Raw genomic sequence first — 22,065 nt, forward strand, 5'->3', positions numbered from 1 at the left:
CCATCTTGCTTTCCGCTTTTCCTCCCTCTTCTAAGTTGTCTTCAGTCTTCACTCCTCCCTCTCTCCACGTATGCAAATTAACCACCATCTTTGTTGGGTAATTTGCATACTCACCCTGATTGGCTGGTGGGCGTGGCTTTGGCTGGCGGGCGTGGCTTGGGTGTAGCAAAGGTACGGTCAATTTGCATATTACTATTTTATTAGGTAGGATGAGATCATGTGGTATTTTTCTTTCATTGACTGGCTTATTTCACTTAGCATAATGCTCTCCAGTTCCATCCAGGCTGCTGCAAATGGTAAGAATTCCTTCTTTTTTATAGCAGCATAGTATTCCATTGTGTAGATGTACCATAGTTTTCTGATCCAGTCATCTGCTGACGGGCACCTAGGCTGTTTCCAAATCTTAGCTATTGTAAATTGTGCTGCTATGAACATAGGGGTGCATATATCCTTTCTGATTGGTGTTTCTAGTTTCTTAGGATATATTCCTAGAAGTGGGATTACTGGGTCAAATAGGAGTTCCATTTTTAGTTTTTTGAGGAAACTCCATACTGTTCTCCACAGTGGCTGCACCAGTCTGCATTCCCACCAGCAGTGCACAAGGGTTCCTTTTTCTCCACATCCTCGCCAGCACTTGTCGTTTGTTGATTTGTTGATGATTCCCATTCTGACAGGTGTGAAATGGTACCGCATTGTCGTTTTAATTTGCATCTCTCGGATAATTAGTGACTTTGAGCATATTTTCATATGCCTCTTGGCCTTCCTTCTGTCTTCTTTCGAAAAGTTTCTATTTAGGTCCGTTGCCCATTTTTTTTATTGGGTCGTTTATCTTCCTTTTATGAAGTTGTATGAGTTCCCTGTAAATGTTGGAGATTAAATCTTTATCAGTGATAACATTTGCAAATATGCTCTCCCATACAGTGGGCTTTCTTGTTGTTTTATTGATGGTTTCTTTTGCTGTGCAAAAGCTTTTTATTTTGATGTAGTCTTATTTGATTATTTTCTCTTTAGTTTTCATTGCCCTAGCAGTGGTATCGGTGAAGAAATTGCTTCAGCATATGTTTGAGATTTCTCTGCCTGTGGATTCTTCTAGTATTTTTATGGTTTCCTGTCTTATGTTTAAGTCCTGTATCCATTTTGAGTTTATTTTTGTGTATAGTGTAAGTTGGTGGTCTAGTTTCATCTTTTTGCATGTATCTGTCCAATTTTCCCAGCACCATTTATTGAAGAGACTGTCTTGACTACATTGTATGTTCATGCCTCCTTTGTCGAGTATTAATTGAGCATAATGGCTTGGGTTGATTTCTGGGTTCTCTGTTCTGTTCCATTGGTCTATGTGCCTGTTCTTGTGCCAATAGCAGGCTGTTTTGAGAACAGTGGCTTTATAATACAGCTTAATATCTGGTATTGCGATCCCTCCTACTTTGTTCTTCTTTCTCAGGATTGCTGTGGCTATTCGAGGTCTTTTTTTATTCCAGATGAATTTTTGGAGAGTTCTTTCTAGGTCTGTGAACTATGCTGTTGGTGTTTTAATGGGGAGTGCATTGAATCTATAGATTGCTTTGGGTAGTATGGACATTGTAATGATGTTGATTCTACCAATCTGTGAACACGGTATGTTCTTCCATCTGTTTATGTCTTCCTCTATCTCTTTTTTCAATGTCCTGTAGTTTTCCAAGTAGAGATCTTTTACCTCCTTAGTTAAGTTTATTCCTAGGTATCTTCATTTCTTTGGTGTGATGGTAAATGGGATTGTTTTCTTAGTCTCTCTTTCTGTAAGTTCACTGTTGGTGTATAGAAATGCCATAGATTTCTTGGCAGTAATTTTGTATCCTGCTACATTGCCGAATTCATTTATTAAGTCTAATAATTTTTTATGGAGTCTTTAGGGTTTTCTATGTACAGTATCATGTCATCGGCGAATAAGGACGGTTTTACTTCTTCTTTTCCAATTTGGATGCCTTTTATTTCGTCTTCTTGTCTAATCGCAATGGCTAGTACTTCCAGAACTACGTTGAACAGGAGTGGTGAATGCATGCATGCCTGTCTTGTTCCTGTTCTTAGGGGAAATGGGTTTAGTTTTTGCCCATTGAGTATGATGTTGGCTGTGGGTTTGTCATATATGGCTTTTATTATGTTGAGGTATGATCCTTCTATTCCCACCTTGCTGAGAGTTTTTATCAAAAATGGGTGTTGGATTTTGTCAAATGCTTTTTCTGCATCAATTGATATGACTATGTGGTTTTTATCTCTCAATTTGTTTATGTGATGTATCACATTTATTGATTTGCGGATATTGTACCATCCTTGCATCCCTGGGATAAATCCTACTTGGTCATGGTGTATGATCTTTTTGATGTACTGCTGTATCCGATTTGCTAGAATTTTGTTGAGGATTTTGGCATCTATGTTCATGAGGGATATTGGCCTGTAATTCTCTTTCATTGTGTTGTCTTTATCTGGTTTTGGTATTAGGGTGTTGCTGGCTTCATAGAATGAGTTTAGAAGTGTTCCTTCCTCTTGAATTTTTTGGAATAATCTGAGGAGGATAGGTTTTAGTTCTTCCTTGAATGTTTGGTAAAACTCCCCTGTGAAGCCATCTGGCCCTGGGCTTTTGTTTGCTGGAAGCTTTTTGATGACTGCTTCAATTTCTTCCATAGTTGTTGGCCTATTGAGATGTTTAGATTCTTCCTGATTGAGTTTTGGAAGGTTGTATTTTTCTAGGAATATGTCCATTTCCTCCAGTTGTCCAGTTTGTTGGAATAGAGTTGTTCATAATATTTTTTAACAATCCTTTGTATTTCTGTGGGGTCTGTTGTTATTTCTCCTCTTTCATTTCTGATTTTGTTTATTTGGGTCCTCTCTCTTTGCTTCTTGGTGAGCCTGGCTAGAGGTTCATCAATCTTGTTTATCCTTTCAAAGAACCAGCTCTTGGTTTTGTTGATCTTTTGTATTGTTTCTTTGGTCTCTATGTCATTTATCTCCACTCTGATCCTTATTATTTCATTCCTTCTGCTTACACTGGGCTTTTCTTGTTGCTCTCTCTAACTCTTTGAGTTGTAGGGTTAGGTAATTTATTACCATTGTTTCTTGTTTTTTTGCAGTAGGCTTGTAGAGCTATGAATTGCTCTCTCAAGACTGCTTTCGCTGTGTCCCATAGATTTTGGATTGTTGTGTTTTCATTGTCGTTTGTTGCCATGATGCTTTTTATTTCTTCTTTGATCTCTCTGGTAACCCAGTCATTGTTTAATAGCATGCTATTTAGTCTCCAAGTGTTTGATTTTTTTCATTGTTTTTATTGAGTTGATTTCCAGTTTTATGCCATTGTGATCTGAGAAGATGCTTGATATGATTTCTATCTTCTTGAATTTGAAAAGACTTCGTCTGTGTCCTAATATGTGGTCTATCCTTGAAAATGTTCCATGTGCACTGGAGAAGAATGTATATTCTGTAGCTTTGGGGTGAAATGTTCTAAAGATGTCAATTAACTCCATCTGATCTAGTGTGTCATTTAGGATTGCTGTTTCTTTGCTGATTTTTTGTTTAGTTGATTTATCCAGTGGTGTCAGTGGGGTATTAAAGTCCCCTACTATGACTGTATTGCTATCAGTCTCTCCCTTGATATCTTCCAGAAGTTGTTTTATGTATTTGGGTGCTCCTGTATTGGGTGCATATATGTTTACCAGAGTTATATCTTCTTGTTGAATCGCTCCCTTTAGTATTATGGCCTTCCTTATCTCTTGTTATGGCCTTTACTTTGAGGTCTATTTTATCAGATATAAGTATCACAACCCCAGCTTTTTTCTCCATACTATAATTTTCAAAACAGTAAAGTCATTCACAATGTGAAATTTGGAGGCCCAAAATACTAATGATGAGATGTTCCACAATGCACGTCTACTATCTCAGCTTTCTTAGATCAAAACAATTAGAAACTGAATGCTTATGATTCCAGCTGAAACTCACCTCCCATGGAAATTTTTTAATTTTTTTTAAATTGTTAGAAGAACACTTAACATGAGATCTACCCTCTTAACACATTTTAAGTGTGCAATACAGTATTGTTAACTATAGGCATACTTTATCATTATGTATACCTGAAATTTTATACCTGTTGAATAGCAATTTCCTATTTCCTCTTCCTCGTACCCCCTGGCAATCACCATTCTACTCTCTGCTTCTATGTGTTTGACTTGTTTATATACCTCATGTATGTATCATGCAATATTTGTCCCTATGTAACTGGCTTATTTCACTTAGCATAGTACTCTCAAGGTTCATTCATCTTAGATTTACTTATTTTTTTTAGACTGACTAATGTTTCACTGTATGTGTATATCACATTTTCTTTATCCATTCATCCTTCAATGTACACTAAGGTTGTTTATCACATATTGGCTATTATGAATGGTGCTGTAATGAACACATGAGTGCAATTATCTCTTTGAGATCCTGATATAAATTCTTTTGGGCATATACTCAGAAGGGATTGCTAGATCATGTGGTAGTTCTGTTTTTAAAATTTTTTAATTGATTTGTTGATTGCAGAGTAAGAGAGAGAGAGAGAGACAGACAGACAGAAACAGACATCAATTTGTTGTTCCACTCATGTATGCATTCATTGGTTGATTCTTGTATGTGTCCTGACCAGGGATCAAACCTGCAACCTTGGCATATAAGGATGACACTCTAACCAACTGACTTACCCCGCCAGGGTGGTAGTTCTATTTTTAATTTTTTGAGAAACCTCCATATTGGTTTTCACAGTGACCACATCATTTTATATTGCCATCAACTGTGCACAAGATTCCAATTTCTCTATATCCTCACCAACACTTACCTGTTTTTTTGATAATAGCCATCAAAACAGGTAGGAAGTGCTATCTCATTGTGATTTGCATTTTCTTTTTATTTTTTAATTTCTTTATTGATTAAGGTGTCACATATTTGTCCTCATCCCCCCATTCCCATCCCACACCCCTCCCCATGGATGCCCCAACCCCCTGTTGAACTTAACCGTTGGATAGGCTCATATGCATGCACACAAGTCCTTTGGTTGATCTCTCCCCCTTCCCCCCTACCTCCCTTATCCTCCCTCTGAGGCCCGATAGTCCGATCGATGCCTCCTTGTTTCTGGTTCTGTTCTTGTTCATCAGTGCTGACATGTACACATAAGGAACTGGTGGACATTGAAATTGGGTCTCTAAAGAACTGTTGGTCCAGAAAGAAACTCACTACAGACTGATTCATTTGCCTGTCAGCATAACTATTATTGCTCGTCTCACATTCAGTTCTTATAAGTATATCTCTAGTGACACATGATCTCGCTTATCTAGGGGAAATGATTTGCATTTTCTTGATGATTGGTGACATTGAGTACTTTTTCACATACCTATTGGCCATTGTATATCTTTGGAGGAATGTCTACTCACGTTCTTTGCCCATTTTTTAATTGAGTTCCTTAAAGTTTGGGTATTAGCCCCTTATTAGATATTTTCTCCTATTCTGTAGGTTGCCTTTTCACTTTAATTGTTCCTTTGCTGTGCGGAAGCTTCTTAGTTTGACATAACCACACTTATCTATTTTTGCTTTTGTTGCATGTGCTTTTGGTGTGTCATATCCAAAAAAAATCATTGCTAACACCAATGTCATGAAGCTTATTCCCTATATTTTCTTCTAGTGGTTTTACAGTTTCAGTTTTTACATTTAAACCTTTAACCCATTTTGAATTGATTTTTGTATATGGTGTAAGAGAAGAACCAAATTTTACTCTTTTGCATATTTCTGCCAAGTTTTCCCAACACTGTTTGTTGAAGCGACTGTCCTTTCCCTATTATGTATTTTTGGCACCCTTGTTGAAGATCAGTTGACCATATATACATATATGCATGGGTTTATTTCTGGGCTCTCTATTCTATTCCACTGGTCTATATGTCTATCTTCATGCCAATATCATATTATCTTAATTACTATAGCTTTGTAATATATTTTGAAATTAGGAAATGTGAGGTCTTGAGTTTTTTTCCCTTTTCTTAAGATAGTTTTAGTATTCAGCGTCCTTTGTGGTTCCATATGAATTTTAGGATTTTTTTCTTAGATGCCATTGGGATTTAAAAAAAAAGAATATATATATATTTTTATTGATTTCAGACAGGAAGGGAGAGGGAGAGCAAGAGATATAGAAACATCAATGATGAGAGAGAATCATCACTTGGCTGCCTCCTGCACGCCCCACACTAGGGATCGAGCCCACTACCCAGGTGTGTGCCCTGACCTGGAATTGAGCCATGACCTCCTGGTTCATAGGTCGACACTTAACTACTGAGCCATACTGGCTGGGTGGGATTTTGATAGAGATTGCACTGAATTTATAAATTACTTTAGGTAATATTGACATTAACAATATTAAGTCTTCCAATCTGTATACAAGGGATATCTTTTCACTTATATGTTTTCTTTAATTTCTTTCATTAATGTCTTACAGTTTTCAGTGTACAGTTCTTTCTTTTTTTTAAATATATTTTATTAATTTTTTTTTTAAAGAGAGGAAGGGAGAGGGATAGAGAGTTAGAAACATTGATGAGAGAGAAACATCGATCAGCTGCCTCCTGCACACCCCCTACTGGGGATGTGCCTGCAACCAAGGTACATGCCCTTGACTGGAATCGAACCCCGGACCCTTCAGTCCACAGGCTGACGTGCTATCCACTGAGCCAAACCGGTTAGGGTGTACAGTTCTTTCTTTAGTTAATTAAGTATTTTGTTCTTTTTTGTGCTATTGTAAATGGGATTGTTAATTTCCCATCCTTTTATTTCTCTCCTTTTTTATATATGTTATATATGTATATATACATGTTATATTATCAGAATCATACATTTTTAGAATTTTTTATATCTATTAGTAAATGTAACATTTTATCCTTCCGCTTTCTCTGTAACAATGATTTTTCTTTAAAGACTATTTTGTCTGATAATTAAAACAGCTACCCTATTTGTATTTGGCCTGGCATTTGCCTGAGAGAAGGTTTGTTTCATCCTTTTTTCCCAACATTTCTATGGCCTTCTATTTTAGGTATATTACTTATAAATAGCATATGACTTGATTTATAATAAACCTATTTTAATCTGTCTTTTTAAAAATATATTTGTATTGATTTCAGAGAGGAAGGGAGAGGGAGAGAGAGGTAGAAACATCCATGATTACCGAGAATCATTGTTCAGCTGCCTTCTGCACATCCCCCACTGGGGATTGAGCCCGCAACCCGGGCTTACGTCCTGACTGGGAATCAAACCGTGATGTCCTGGTTCATAGGTTGATGCTCACCAGCTGGGCATGTACAACTATTTTTTTTAAACCTTGGAATTAATAATTGTTTAGTTTATTGTTTGTTAGTTTTCTCTGTATTTATCAATTCTTCCCAGAGACTCCAGTAGATCTGTGAAAGCTTTCTAATGCCATTTTCCATGTGATTGAATGCATTAGATAACCCACGAGTGCCGTTTCCTTCTGGTGTCCTCCCTCCAGGGAGCAGTCCTTTCAGCCTTCCGTCCCCTGTGCTCCCACTCCATCCTGCTCCATCCTTCAGAGTTTGCCAGCTGCTGGAAGTATTTGCTCCTTTTCAGAATGTATTCAACTTTCATTTATGAGCATAATGTGATAAGGAGGGCCTTCTCCTTTCCAGGCTTGAAGGTATTTTCCCTTGGACAACCTATCCAGATGCTACTTCATTTCTTTTAAGATTTGAGGTAGTGTTCAGACTTTTCCAAATATTGCCCCTTGCTCACATTTTTTTCTTTACAAAGAGCACACTTACGTATAGTGTATGTAGTACATGTCTTGGGGTTCTATCTTAGTTTAGTTACCATATTCAGAGATCACAGTATGCAATTGTGCCATCCCTTGGTTTGATAACTGCAGGTGTTTGTTTTATTTTGTGCATTTCATTAGGTCTTGGGGAAGAGACAGTTTGTGATATGGGTTCATTTGTAATCTTACCCTAGAAGTCTCTCCCTGCTTTTTGAATTCTGAATTTTTAGTGTCTGCAGAGCAATAATATGGACATCAATAATTTATGTAGCCAATACTCTATTATTGGATTTTATTGCTTTCCTAATCTTTGCATTGCAACTATGCCATAGTTAGCATCCTTTTACATACAACTTTGGTTGAGATTGTTATTTCCTTAGGATAGAATCTCTAAGTGTAATTATTAGATCAAAGGATGCAATCATTAATCCCCTTAATACTTGTTTCTAAATTGCTATCCCAAGTAATTGGATCAGTTTATATACTAGTATCAGTCAACATTGTGGATTATAATAGAAAATAAAACTTTACTAAGAGAAAAATAATATCACATAATGCACATTTTAATTTCCACTTGTGTTTTTTTCTCTCTCTCATTTTGGCCTCTTTTGGCAGTGGGAATAGGCAGTATTTAGGTTGTCTTGCTGAGTTATCCGTGCTTGTTTAATGCCATCTTATGGTTATTGAGCCTTAATCATGCTAGTTTTTTATTGCCTTTTTACTTTCATTTGCTTTTAAATTTGATTTTAATTTTTATGTGATTAAATGTATTAGTCTTTCCTTTATGGTTTCTCCTGACTTTTGTGTTTTGAAAGGTTTCCTTTATCCCAACATCAAATAAAGAGTCACTATCTTTCATTTAGTTCTTTTAGGTTTCATTTTGTAAATTTAACTCTGTAGTCCATTTATTTTCATGTATAATGTGAGACATAGAATCCTGAGTTTTTTATGTATATAGTTAAACTCATTTCTGTTGTTTTATTTATTATCAGATTTGCAGATGATTTGAAAAGTCACCTTTATCATATACTAAAATTTCCTTGAATTAGGGTCTATTCTGAGCTTCTGTTTTTGTTTTTTTGTTAATCCTCACTGGAGGATGTTTTCCCATTGATTTTTAGAGAGAGTGGAAGGGAGAAGGGGATAGAGGGATAGAGAAAAAGAGAGAGAAACATGGATGTGAGAGAGACATGTTGATTGGTTGCCTCCCACATACGCTCCCAATTGGAGTCTTTATTGAACCTGCAACCCAGGCAGATGCCCTTGACCGGCGATCAAACCCGAGACCCTTCGGTGCAGGGGCTGATGGTCTGTCCACTGAGCCACACTGGCTAGGGCTGTTCTCTGAGCTTTTAAATTCTATTCTGCTTATCTTTTTCTCTCTTAAATAAACACAGCAGTGTTATACTTTACTGATTTTTTTAGAGTGAGAGGAATGGAGAAGAGAGAACGCAAAATCAATTGGCTGCCTCCTGCACACCCTCTACAGGGGATGGAGCCCGCAACCCAGGCACCTGCCCTGATTGGGAATTGAACCAGCAACCTTTTAGTGTACTGGATGGTGCCCAACCAATTGAGCCACACCAGCCAAGACTATTCTGTTTATCTTTTTATTGCAGTGCAGTATACTTTTAAAAAATGATGATAGCCTTATAATATGTTTCATTCTCTGGTAATGCTAGTCCTTCAGAAATCTCCCAGGACTGGAGAGTCCTGAAGGAAGATGAAACCCGTGAGGTGCCCAAGTCAGGAAACTGCCAAAAGGAAGCTGGTTCTGAACATGGGCCAGACAAACCAGTACAAAAATGGGAACTTGGAGCTACTTTCCTGCCTCCTTGAAGCTGCCCTGATGAGAAACAGCATAGGTGTCAGCCTAGGAAAGGGCTCAGGGAGCAGCTTCACTCAGTCTATGTGTGACGATTGCAGGGATTGGGGTCTTAAAGCCAAATATATAAGTAGTGCCTTTAAAGCAAAATTACCTGTTGAACATAGAAGCCTCTATGGGCTCCCAAGCAATTCGAGTTTCGATGCCCCTTTTCCAGATGTCCTCTAGCTGCTCTATTATGACTTTTTTTATCCTCAAGGAAGCCCTTTCAGACTTACCAGGTTAGGGGTAAGGGAGGGAAGAATAAAGAAATCAGAATGAGAATAGAATCAAGGCACTTCTATCTGTAAGCTTTAAAACACACATACAATATCTTTAGAGATGCTTCCGAAGCTTCAAACATTTCAGTCGCATTGTGACTTTTTTTATTCGTTGTAAAAAATGGTTAGTGGATTTATTTTAGAGTTTCTGTTTAGCCAAGGGCAAACTTATCAGTAGAAAGGCGAGAACATACCAGTTAAACTCTCATAGTCTTAATAAAAGCCCTACCACTCCAGCGCTATAGTCAGAGTCATCTTTAGGTGGACAACCTGGATCTATTTATAGCTGTCACATACACAGTGGTGGGGTCTGCTCTCCCTTTTTCCTGACACACAATATTTCCCAATTCTTGTAGCACAGTTTGAATAAGGCTGGAATACTTCATAAGACTTTACCAAAGGCAGGGGAACAAGTAAAAGGAGGTAAACAGAGAGTAGCCTGCCTATGAGATCATTTTTCATATGAGATCTCGTTTTTGTTACCTTCAGCCTTGCTTTCCTACTAGCTCCTGGTTTGCCTCAAATTCACAAAAGTCATCTTTTCCCTCCCACTCAGGAGAATCTTCAAGCGTGTGTAGACTCTAAAATTTCAAACTTGAAAGAGAGGACTTTATGATTGACACTGGCAATGCTGTCTGCCTGGGTGTGTCCTATGCCTTCCACAAGAAATCATAGCTAACTGTATTCCAGTAGCTTCTACAAAATAATCATCTAGTTATATCCCAATAGCCTAATCTCCTTACTAGCAATAAGCATGTGGTGAGTGGCTTGGGAATCTGTCATAAGCACTTTATGTAATGAATCTAAAAATATGTTCATTATGGCTTTTCAAATAAGGGGTACAGTGCTATATAAAACAACAATGGACTAGAACTAGTAGACCTGGGTTCTAATCCGATTTGCCAGTAAACAGCCTTGCCTCTTGTAGCAAGTCACTCAGTCCTCCCATAGATAGTTTTGTTGCGAGATTTGGATATAGTTAGTCTGTAATTTTATGATCTTGACTGTAATTGAAGTATTATAAAATTTGTACTTGAATCTTTCTCTTTGTGATATATTAGCCTATTTTAATATTATGCTGAGATATTAGTGAGGAATAAAGGCCCAATTACTGTTCCAATGAGGAAATATGATCCATTTTATAAAGTTGTACTTTATTGGACAGGTTCTCCATTATGGTGACAGGTGGGACCTGCTTATATTTAAGAGGAGACATGGAGCTTATTATGAGTTTCTTATCAAGTAAATAACTTCTTTAATTATCACATACAAATTTAGATGTCCTTAAGCAATTTAATTGCATGTATTTTCTGGTTTTATTTCTTTCATATTTTGACTTTTCTTCTTTAAAATACTTAAGTTGGAATAAAAAAGCAAACAAAAGCATCATTCGTTGAAGTACTTTAAGAATAAGTTATTTAGTACTCTTAGTTAAGATAGACCAATTTTTCCTTTCTACTTATGTATAATCTTTTTTTTTTTAGAGTGAAAAGCTTTTGTTATATGATACAGTCCAGAGTGAGCTAGAGGAGAAGATAAGAAGGCTTGAAGAAGACAGGCATAGCATTGATATTACCTCAGGTAATGGGAATGATGTGACTGTGATGTTTAGTTTAGGTGACACCGAACCTTTGACTAATTATAATGTCTCACTAGAGGCCCGATGCACAAAATTTGTGCAAGGGGCTCAGCCCTCGCAGCCACGGTGGCTTGCCTCTCCTAATATAAATGTTATGTAAAAGAAGTGTTCTAATGAGAGGGGAGAAGGGGAGACTTCTAAACAGTCGGTAAGATTGTGATTGTTCCTTTGATTTGAACTCAGACTTCAGAAAGATGTAGAAAATGGAGCACATGAAAAGGGACAAAATATAAGTTTGACAGGAACTATAAGAATAAGAATACTATACTATAAGAATGATAAGAATATAATTTTTTAATAAATTTACTTATTGAAGTTTTTTTTAGGGAGAGAGAGAGGAAGGGAGAAAGAGAAAGACAGAGAAACATCAATTTTGTTGTTCTGCTTATTTATGCATTCATTGGTTGCTTCTTGTATGTGCCCTGACCAGGAATTGAACCCACAAGTTGGGCATATCGGGATGATACTCTAATCAACTGAGCTACCTGGTCAGGGCAAGAATATTATTATTTTATGAGAATAGTATTGGAAGATAATAGGAGTAGGCTTTGAAGACAGCTATAGTATATGTTGCCTCTAAGTTTTGAAAGATTGTCATGTGGAAGAAGGAATAAAAACCTCTTACCACGCAAACTAGGACAAATGGATAGAGTGACAAGGAGGCAGATTTGTGTCTCAGATAAAGGAAAAACTTGCTAATAATTAGATCAGTCCAATAGAAATTGGCTTTTTCAGGGGTATTGTGGAAAGGCTTTCTCCACTAAATGGATTACTTACTGGGTTGTCCTACAGTTCTTGCATATGTATTATTTTATTTTTTGCAAATTCTGTTTTTTTGTATAGAGTAGACATAGTGGAGTCAGACAAGCTGAGCTTGATGCCACTGCTCCATTACCTGCTAGTCAAGGGTGACCATGGGTGACAGTCACTTTAGCTTTTCTAATTGGTCTTTTCATTTGTAAAACTGAAGCAATGATAATACCTCCCTCAGAGGTAGCTTTGAGGGTTAGTTGAGACAATTCATGTATATTTAACAAAGTGCCTGATATATGTTGACCAATTATTAGTTATTAAGTTCAAGTTGATTTTTACTTCAATAAAAGCAGAGAAAACTTCATAAATATATAGCTGCTCATGAAATTCTTGTAGTCACATATCTATATACATATACATAACCGCCAATGAAATTAAAAAATATATATTTTATTGATTTTTTACAGAGAGGAAGGGAGAGGGATAGAGAGTTAGAAACATCAATGAGAGAGAAACATCAATCAGTTGCCTCCTGTACACCCCCCACTGGGGATGTGCCCGCAACCAAGGTACATGCCCTTGACCGGAATCGAGTCCGGGACCCTTGAGTCCGCAGGCTGACGCTCTATCCACTGAGCCAAACCGGTTAGGGCCCAATGAAATTTTGCTACCTTGAAATTATAGTCTCTTTTTCCTCCTTTGGTCTCCAGGAATCAGCTAATACTTAATTTTTATTTACTTGCCAGAGCTGTGGAATGATGAGCTTCAGTCAAGAAAAAAGAGGAAGGATCCTTTCAGTCCTGACAAAAAGAAGCCTGTTGTTGTTTCAGATATCCTTTTCCAAATTTCCTGGGTTTTTGTTGTTGTGGTGGTTGTTGCCTTATGAATACTTTTGCACTGTACATACCTTTATAACTCTTATTAGTATAAGTAATATACTTATAATTCATTACTAATTCATTACTATATATATTAATATATACTTATTAGTATACACTGTCTTTGTTTGCAAGATCTGTAATAAGCAAAAGATAATTTATAAAACTGATTAAAGGCATAAGAATATAATTTAGATTAAGAGGGATGGGAGGAACAAAAATTTACAACTTCAAAAACTGTTATGACTTTATAGTTCACAGGAGCTTTGATGTGAAATAGCTGTTTAGTATATAGCACAATTACATAATTCTTGTGTGCTTTTTAACATTTTTTAATGTTTCTTAACGTGGAGTGTCTTTAAATTAAATTAATGTGTGCATGCAATCTTAGCATTCCTTATGGTACCCTACCCTTTTCCCCTGACTTTTCCCCCATTTCAAAATAGTGACTAGGTTGTGCTATATCTGACAATATATGTAGAATTAAAAGAATATGGTTAATAACATCTGAAGTATTGTGATACATTTATCCTGGTACTAAGGTTTTTGAAGAATAATTGAAGTCAGAAATCAGCATGCCAAGGGATTATGTCCAGAAATCATTATTCTATTCTTTGAAAAACAGCAGTTTGAAAGTATAATTCACAATGTGAAATTCTTACAGTTAAAATGTCCTTGACTTTTCAACGTCCATATATAGTTTATATGCTACAAGACCTTGATATTCTTGAAGACTGGACAACAATTCGGAAGGTATGATTAACAAGCAATGGGATACAAGTATATTTTTATAGTTTACTTTTTAAGATTCTATGGTTTTTCACTAGTACATTAAAATAGGATTATTATAAATATACTTTGTCACAGTTTCTCTAAGGCAATTAACACTAATAATTAACATTTTTTCTTGTAATAAATAATTTATGTAAAAGTATAGAAAAGCATTTATTTAGGTTGCCCCAAAGTAATAATAAATAACCATTTTATGCCCAGTTCTTAGGCTGGTCCTGGCTTACAGAAGGCACTCAATAAATATTTATTGAATGAAAGAAAATGAAAATTTCAACCTTTGTTATATGTTTTGCATTTTGTTATCAGAGATTCAAGAATTCTAGGATTTTCTGTGCTTGTTTGAAAGTGGATCTTTTGTTTTCCTTTTTTAGAAATTTTTTAGTTGAAAATGAGAGATTATTTCAGGTATTAATAATACTTCCCAGAGAAAATATCATATCATATATATGTATATGTATGTATGTATATATATATATATGTATGTGTGTATATATATATATATATATATATATATATATATTTATTTAAAAACTTAAAAAAATTTTTTTTTTAGAGAGAGAAAGAGAAAGAGAAACATTGACGTGAGAGAGAAACTTCGATTGGTTGCCTCCTACATGCACCCTGACTAGGGATCAAACCCTCAACCAGGAATCAAACCTGCCACCTTTTGGTGTGTGACCACACTTCAAACAACTGAGCCATACCAGCCAGGGCTAAAACTTTTTATTTACTGATTTTTAGAGAGAGAGAGTTATCAACATGTTGTTCTACTTATTATGCATTCATTGGTTGATTCTTGTATGTGCCTTGACTAGGATTCGAACCTGCAAACCTTGGCGTATCAGACCATGCTCTAACCATCCGAGCTACCTGCCAGGGCTCATATATATTCTTTATGGTCTTAGACATTAACAACTTATTAGAAGCGCTGAAGATTGTATTTCACTGTGCTTGTTATTGAGCTTATCTATCAGTGGTCACTGTATATGTTAAATAGATACAAAAATATACTTTGTGGACTCAGACAACGTCTTTCTTCCTTTTTCCCCCCTCAATTAGGCGATGGCTACACTGGGTCCACACAGAGTGAAAACAGAACGTAAGTCATTTAGTCTGAGCTCAGAAATCTTTATGGAGACTGTTGATTCAGGGTTAAGTCATCTACGTACAAAAGAGCTTCCCCTGTCAGTGGTTTCATTTCATCAGTACACACTATACCCAGAATTATGAGGAATTCTGTGGAGTCTTCGCCTCATATAAAAGTTTCAAGATTTGTGAATGAAATGTATTTCTTCTTTCAGTGTTTCAGCTACATTACTATTGATAATAGTGGATCAGTAATTTTAAAAGTATTTATTTAGTCTTTTTTTTATGGGCCCAGTAATTCTCTAAGGGAGGTGTTTGGAGTCCATGCGAATCCTCTGGAATTGTGGGCACCATTTCTTCTGTGCCTGCATTTTCTGGGAGAGAAATTAGAGTGCTAGCAGTGTGATCCATCAGAAAAATTTACACACCACTAAGATTTACACATCTGATATACCTTAGTAAAATTTATATACAATTACTTTTTTGACTTTTTTTAAAAGTCTGAAAATCACTGCCGAGTTGAGGTCTGAGTCCAGCAACCACAAGAAATGAGTTCCAACAACAACCATGTGCCTAGAAGAGGACCCAGGGCCTCCAGCCCTGACCAGCACCTGCAGTGCAGCCTTGTGAGGCCCTGAGCAGAGGACCAGCTCACCTGTGCCTGCACCCAGCGAAATGTTTAAATTGTCAGTGTTTATTATGATTCCTTAGAACTCAGGCAGTGCCTAGTAGTTTCTCTTCATTTTCAACTTTCTCAAATCAAAGTCCAGTTGGCTCTCTGAATCAGGATGTTTTACCAAGCAAAGGAGAAAATAGAGGAATATGTGACAGCCAGGAAGCAGGAGATTCAGCACACATGAGTCGGAGGACATTCTCGTGGTTGTGAAAGGGGATCCCAGAGTGTCACTTTGCAACAAGCCCTGATCATGGCAAGATGCCAGCTTTTTGTAGATTCCTTCAGGAGAGGTGTTTTCAAGAAAAACAACAACACACAAATAAATATAGATTGCCTCACATGTTTGAGTGTATAACACAGTGATTCACATATTTCTTATGGAGAGTCTGGACATGAATTAGTGATAGGTACATTATAAAAAATTAAGCAATCAGCATATCATACCAATACCCCCAAGAAGCAGTGTTTTAACTCCCGGGGAAACCTAACTTATTCAGGAAAAAAAATGCTATTATGTTATTGTACATTATTTACCACATTTACATTTAAAGTCATATTAATAAAACACAAATAAATTACTTAAAAAAAAATCGCTGCCAAAGTAGTGATGGACATTGTTGTCTAGGATAACTCTCTTTCGTGCCTTCTTTCACTGTATATGAAATTTCTAATTCTTCTAAGAACAGTGAAGCTAGGTTTATAAAATACATGTTTTAAATATTAAAAAGTACATTACAACAGATAAATAATCTATAAGAGCTCAAATTCTATTTTATATTTAACCCAAGGATTAATCTTTAAGCTTTATTATTAGGTCATGAAATTGTGGCAATACTATACTAAAAATGCTTCCCTTAGAAATTAACTGGCAGGGTAACTCTCTAAATCTCTAGGTTGTTAACATTTTTTTAAAATAAATCTTTATTGTTCAGATTATTACAGGTGTTCCTCTTTCCCCTCCCCCCCATAGCTCCCCTCCACCTGATTCCTCACCCCCCCATGCCCTTACCCCCCACCACTGTCTTCATCCATAGTTGCAAGATTTTTGTCCATTCTCTTCCCGCACCCCTCAAAGCCCCTCCCCCCTGAGAATTGTCAGTCCACTCCCTTTCTATGTCCCTGATTCTGTTGTATTCACCAGTCCATTCTGTTCTTCAGATTTTTTATTCACTTGATTTTTAGATTCACTTGTTGGTAGGTATGTATTTGATGTCTTTTTGTTGTTCATAATTTTTACCTTTACCTTTTTTATTCTTCTTCCTCTTCTTAAAGAATACCCTTCAGCATTTCATGTAATCCTGGTTTGGTGGTGATGAACTCCTTTAGCTTTTTCTTGTCTGTGAAGCTCTTCGTCTGACCTTCAATTCTGAATGATAGCTTTGCTGGGTAGAGTAATCTTGGTTGTAGGTTCTTGCTATTCATCACTTTGAATATTTCTTGCCACTCCCATCTGGCATTTTGAGTCATGAATTCCTTAGAGGATCTTACTATACTATTGCTTGTGTCTCCTCCCCATTTCTGTTGTCTGTAGCATTGTGCCCTGCTTGTTTTCTTCATGGCACTTACCACAATTTGTAATTTTTTATTTATTGTTTACATGTTTATCTGTCTCCTGACAGGATTGTAAGCTCAACAAAGGTCAGAATCATATTTCTTTTAGTCACAGTGCTTAGAAAACATTTTGTTGAATGAATGAATGAATGAATGAATGAACAAACGAATGAATGAGTGAGTGAATGAATACTTATTGAATACCTTCTGCACATCAGGCACTACTTGAGACTCTGGGAATACAATGATACAAGAGAAGGACCCCCAGGAATTTGTTGGGGGAGGAAGAATAATATATATGAAAATAAATAATTAACAACATAATGACAAATTGTAATAATTGCTATGAAGGAAATATAATGTTGTGATGAAGATTAACTGAGGAGCTAGGGTGGTTGGAGAAGACTTTTCTGAGGTGGTGACATTTAAATGATAAAGAGGTGTCTACTTCATAGTATACTCTTGACAGTGTTCTTTTGTAAAGAACATTTTTCTCTGCATGAGTTTACCTGATTAATGCCAAATCATTTCTAGGACATAAAAAATAAAGGAAGTTCTACTTAGGACATTTCCCTTTTAGGATCAAAGGCCCGGGGAACTCTTGGAATATCTAGTAAACTCTTTTTCTTTGGAATTGTCAGACAGCTGCTGGGGAGAAAATATGAAAAATATAATTTTCAATGGAAACATGGCAATTGATATTTTAACTCGTATTTAAAATTGGCCTTAGTAATTGGTAGTGTCCTGCTTTCCCTTCTGGCACTTGCCTAGTTAATCGATGGTTTAGTGTACATTATTTAGCTTTGTTTAGTACTTATACTGAAAATTTTGTGAATTATATTTAAAAAGTAAGAAATTAAATTTTCTTATTTCTATTAGATTTAGATTATATAAGAAACATTTTTAGTGTTTTTTTCACATATATGCATGGATTGGTGTTAATTCTTAATGTTCTGCACTTTTGTTCTGACAGTGTCTTATTAATATAACAGTTTTTGAACTGATCCCTTTAGCACCTGTGAAACTGGAAAAACATCTGCACAGTGCTAGATCTGAGGAGGGAAGATTATATTACGATGGTGAATGGTATATACGTGGACAGACAATATGTATTGACAAAAAAGATGAATGTCCTACAAGGTAAAACGCCTTTATCATTTCAGTGTTTACAACATTGATAATAAATATTTGCTGCCTCCATAGTATATTCATAATTAGTTGCCTGTGGATCCTTTCTTTCTCTTAACATATGATTTGATTAACATGTGTGTACACCAGTGTTACTCTTTATATACAAGAGTTGCATAGTACATGAACACAAGCATTAGCACAAGTGGAAATCTTGGAATTATTTAGGTAGGTAAGGGATGCTATTTGTTAATTCTTATAGTAGATGACCTTTAAGTCAGAGAATTGTGAATTTGACAGTGTGCTTCCACATGTGTGGACCTATCAGTCCTCCCCTTTCTTCTTGGTGTGACAGTATTCTGGATAAGAAGAATTTGGATCAATTAAAGTAGGAAAGGAATGGAAAACTCATGAAAACTTTAAGAGCAACAGTAATTAATGTATAACTTGAAAACTGAAAATAGTCTTTTAAAGTACTTAATCTGTCTAGGCTTAAATAAAGTTTATATAATTACTTATATAGCCTTCTAAGTTTTATCTGGTTGTGGCTTTTGAAAAATATTAATACTAATTACTGCTTTAATTCCTTCAGTAGTTAAAGATATAATTCTCAGAGTAGTAACCATCTAACATTAAGAAAATATCTTTCTAGATTTCAGTGGTAAGTAAAGTATAGAACAGTGATGGGCAACCTTTTGAGCTTGGTGTGTCAAACTTCGCCAAAACACTGAGCATAACTCGGGTAGTGTGTCACTTTGAGGAAAAAACATTATTTCGCAAATGTTTGATCCTCAGGAGCAGCAAATGTTTCATCCTCGGCATGCGGCCGCCTCAGCGGCCGCGTGTCATCAGAAATGGCTACGCGTGTCAGTGCTGACACACGTGTCATAGGTTTGCCATCACTGGTATAGAATATTCAACTTGCATTTAGTATAGAATGTTCATTTTCCAGATACAGTGGTTTTAATTGGATTGTAATTTCATCTTTAAATTTTTAGGATACCAGGAGCATTATGTATAGAAATTTCTCTCAGAAGCTCATTAAGCTGATTACTAGGTTACTAGACGATACCCCTGGATTCTTGGCTTTCTCTTATTACTTTGGAAACATTTACTATTACTTAGTATAAATGTGGTTTAAAAGATGAAATAGCAGAGGAGACAAACAAAAATCTATTTTTAAAAGGATTTCTATATTGGGATGAGTAGTGTCCAAAAAAATCTGTACAATTACCACAGGGGCTCTACACTGGGAATTAGGGATTAGCATTTAAAAAGATTTTCTACAGCCAAGACTGATATGAATTGGAGGTGTAATACCATATAAGTAGTGGTTTTAGTTCCACTCTTTTTTTTTTTTTTTTGGGGGGGGGGTGTGGAGGGGTAAGGTGGGGATTGAATAGGAACAATGTATATTTATTTAATAGTTCTAATAATAAATCTCACCAACTATTAGAAAAAGAAAGAAAATGATCTATTAGGTGTTGCTAAATATGCTATTTTGACAAAATGACAGATGATTGTCAGTATTCTGGTAAAAGGCAATTAATTGTGTACCTGAATCTATTCTTGTCGTCCTGTTATTTTGATTTTATAGCTAGTACTTGGAAACGAGTAGAGGAAGAATATTGTGATTCATTCATTCATTCATTCCTTTTTTCCCCCCCCCAATCCTTTTTAGTGCCGTAATTACAACAATTAACCATGATGAAGTTTGGTTTAAGAGGCCTGATGGAAGCAAATCTAAGCTTTACATTTCACAGCTACAGAAAGGAAAATATTCAATTAAACATTCATAATCATGATTTAAGTGTTATCTAAATCTACCTTATTAGTGTTACCAAATGTGATGTGCCATGGGAGTAAAAATGTATTCAATGACTTCAATATTCTCGCTGAATCATGAGAGACTGTGTATTTGTAGGTAGTATTCTAAGTAGACCTCATATTGATATGTTATTAAAAGAGACAGAAAAAATGTTTAATTGTGATCATTACGTTTATTTACCTTTTCGGTCCAATGACCAATAGGTGTATATGGTAGGGGTTTCTTATTAAACGTTTTTATGCAGATCTGTGTTTAGTGAACTGTGTTGCTAAATGGCTAATTTTATCTGCATTTTAAAAATTTTCCATATCTTTGTCACTCATTATGTGTTTGTAAATAAGCATCATAAAACGTTTCCTATAAATGGTTTGTACTAGTATATTAGCGTTTAATCAGGATTGAAATTAATCATATTTATGTATGTATATATGGCATTATCAGCTTGTTTAGAACTGATGGCCTTACTTTACAATCTTTTTTACCCAAAATTAAGCTATTGGGTTTGACAGCTAAAAGGAGCACTTTTGTAGACTAGTAGCTTTCTTTCTCGTCTTCTTTGATTGTATGGTGGTGACCTATTTTTACAAATGATACTTAATGTTAATTAGTAAAATTAGTGTCAAGTAATAACATGCTTCTATGTGTATTTCTCGTGAGCCTTTAGAGAGCAGGTGTTTATGCTGCAGCATAAGTGGTGGACAGTAACTGACAGTATTGTGGTGCTTGCTGTGCATTCTGATCTTCAAAACAGATTTTTAGTAAGCATTTTCCAGAGGTAAAAGTAGTTCCTTTTACTAATTTTATTCCTAGGGCAAAATAGACAGGGATAATTGCCCTGAATTCTCAAATTAGAAATTTTATCTACACTTCTACTAAATTCTATACTTTAAGGGCACTGGGTGCAATTTAGAAAGTATTGGCCTCTCTTCTCTTAGCCACATTCAAAATTAATTTCTAAGCCTCAGGAACAGTACAAATAATCGAAACCCTCAATATGGCAGCACAGTTGGCTGTAGTGTATTTTAGGGTACAACCAAATCAAGTATTCCTGGTGGTCTTGTGCACTTTAATGTCTGTTATAGTGAGACTTAAGAGGATGAGGAAGAGATCTACTTATTAACACTTAGGGCAGGAATATCTGCATTATTCCGTTTGTTTTCTTACTATTTTACCTCTGCAAACAGCTTCCTGTGTGGATCACTACTTCACAGTTGCCAAATGTTAAAATATTTGACATCTGAAATTCATTATCAGTAAAGTTATGTACTTTGTTCTGTTTCTAATTAACTGTGGCAAATGTACATAATGTCGTAATCTGATAGTATTTGACAGTACTTATGTATACAATATTTCATAAGCATTTTTAATAAGATTTGTATTTTTAAATTTAGTATATAATAAAAAGATGTGTTTGAGTGTCATTTGTAGTGTCTTGAATTACTTGTGTATAAGTTCTTTATTATTTATAATCTGTCTACTTCTAAGAAGGATTTGAGCCATTTTACATTAATAGATACAGAGTGTTGAACAAATGTTTTTGCTTCCCTAAAGCACAATTCAACCTCTATTGGGGCATATTTAGACACATAAGGTAACTAATTTATACTTAATTTTAAAATATGCATGTGTTTTACTTTAATAAAAGCATACTGTATAAGTTCTGAAATTCTAAATAGAAAGTTTTGATATTAATTAATTAATTTATTAATTTTGAGAGTATGTTTATTAAAGCTAGGGACGGTGAAACAAAGGAAGGGCTTCGGGTAAAAGAAGCACAGAGCC

General features: G+C 35.7%; 1 protein-coding gene across 5 annotated transcripts in view; it reads left to right on the forward strand.

Moving 5' to 3' along the window:
* BRMS1L (BRMS1 like transcriptional repressor) overlaps positions 1 to 21,704 on the forward strand; it is a 40,394-nt gene extending 18,690 nt beyond the window's left edge. Inside the window, exons 5-11 of one of the 5 annotated variants that reach the window (XR_008556164.1) lie at positions 7,484 to 7,690; positions 11,437 to 11,533; positions 13,091 to 13,174; positions 13,911 to 13,975; positions 15,074 to 15,113; positions 15,601 to 15,786; positions 18,341 to 18,400. Coding sequence is in view for 4 of the 5 variants with exons in the window: in XM_054716553.1 (XP_054572528.1) it covers positions 7,484 to 7,690; positions 11,437 to 11,533; positions 13,091 to 13,174; positions 13,911 to 13,975; positions 15,074 to 15,113; positions 18,341 to 18,467; positions 20,137 to 20,254 (738 nt within the window). In the remaining variant the exon portion in view is untranslated. Of the gene's footprint in view, positions 1 to 7,483; positions 7,691 to 11,436; positions 11,534 to 13,090; positions 13,175 to 13,910; positions 13,976 to 15,073; positions 15,114 to 15,600; positions 16,641 to 18,319; positions 18,468 to 20,136 lie in introns of those variants that run through there. The other 4 variants (XM_054716553.1, XM_028135795.2, XM_008158978.3 and 1 more) reach the window with 4 other exon arrangements.
* The last annotated feature ends 361 nt before the right edge of the window (positions 21,705 to 22,065 follow it).

Source organism: Eptesicus fuscus, chromosome 5 (genome assembly GCF_027574615.1).
Source record: "Eptesicus fuscus isolate TK198812 chromosome 5, DD_ASM_mEF_20220401, whole genome shotgun sequence".
Classification (NCBI taxonomy): domain Eukaryota; kingdom Metazoa; phylum Chordata; class Mammalia; order Chiroptera; family Vespertilionidae; genus Eptesicus; species Eptesicus fuscus.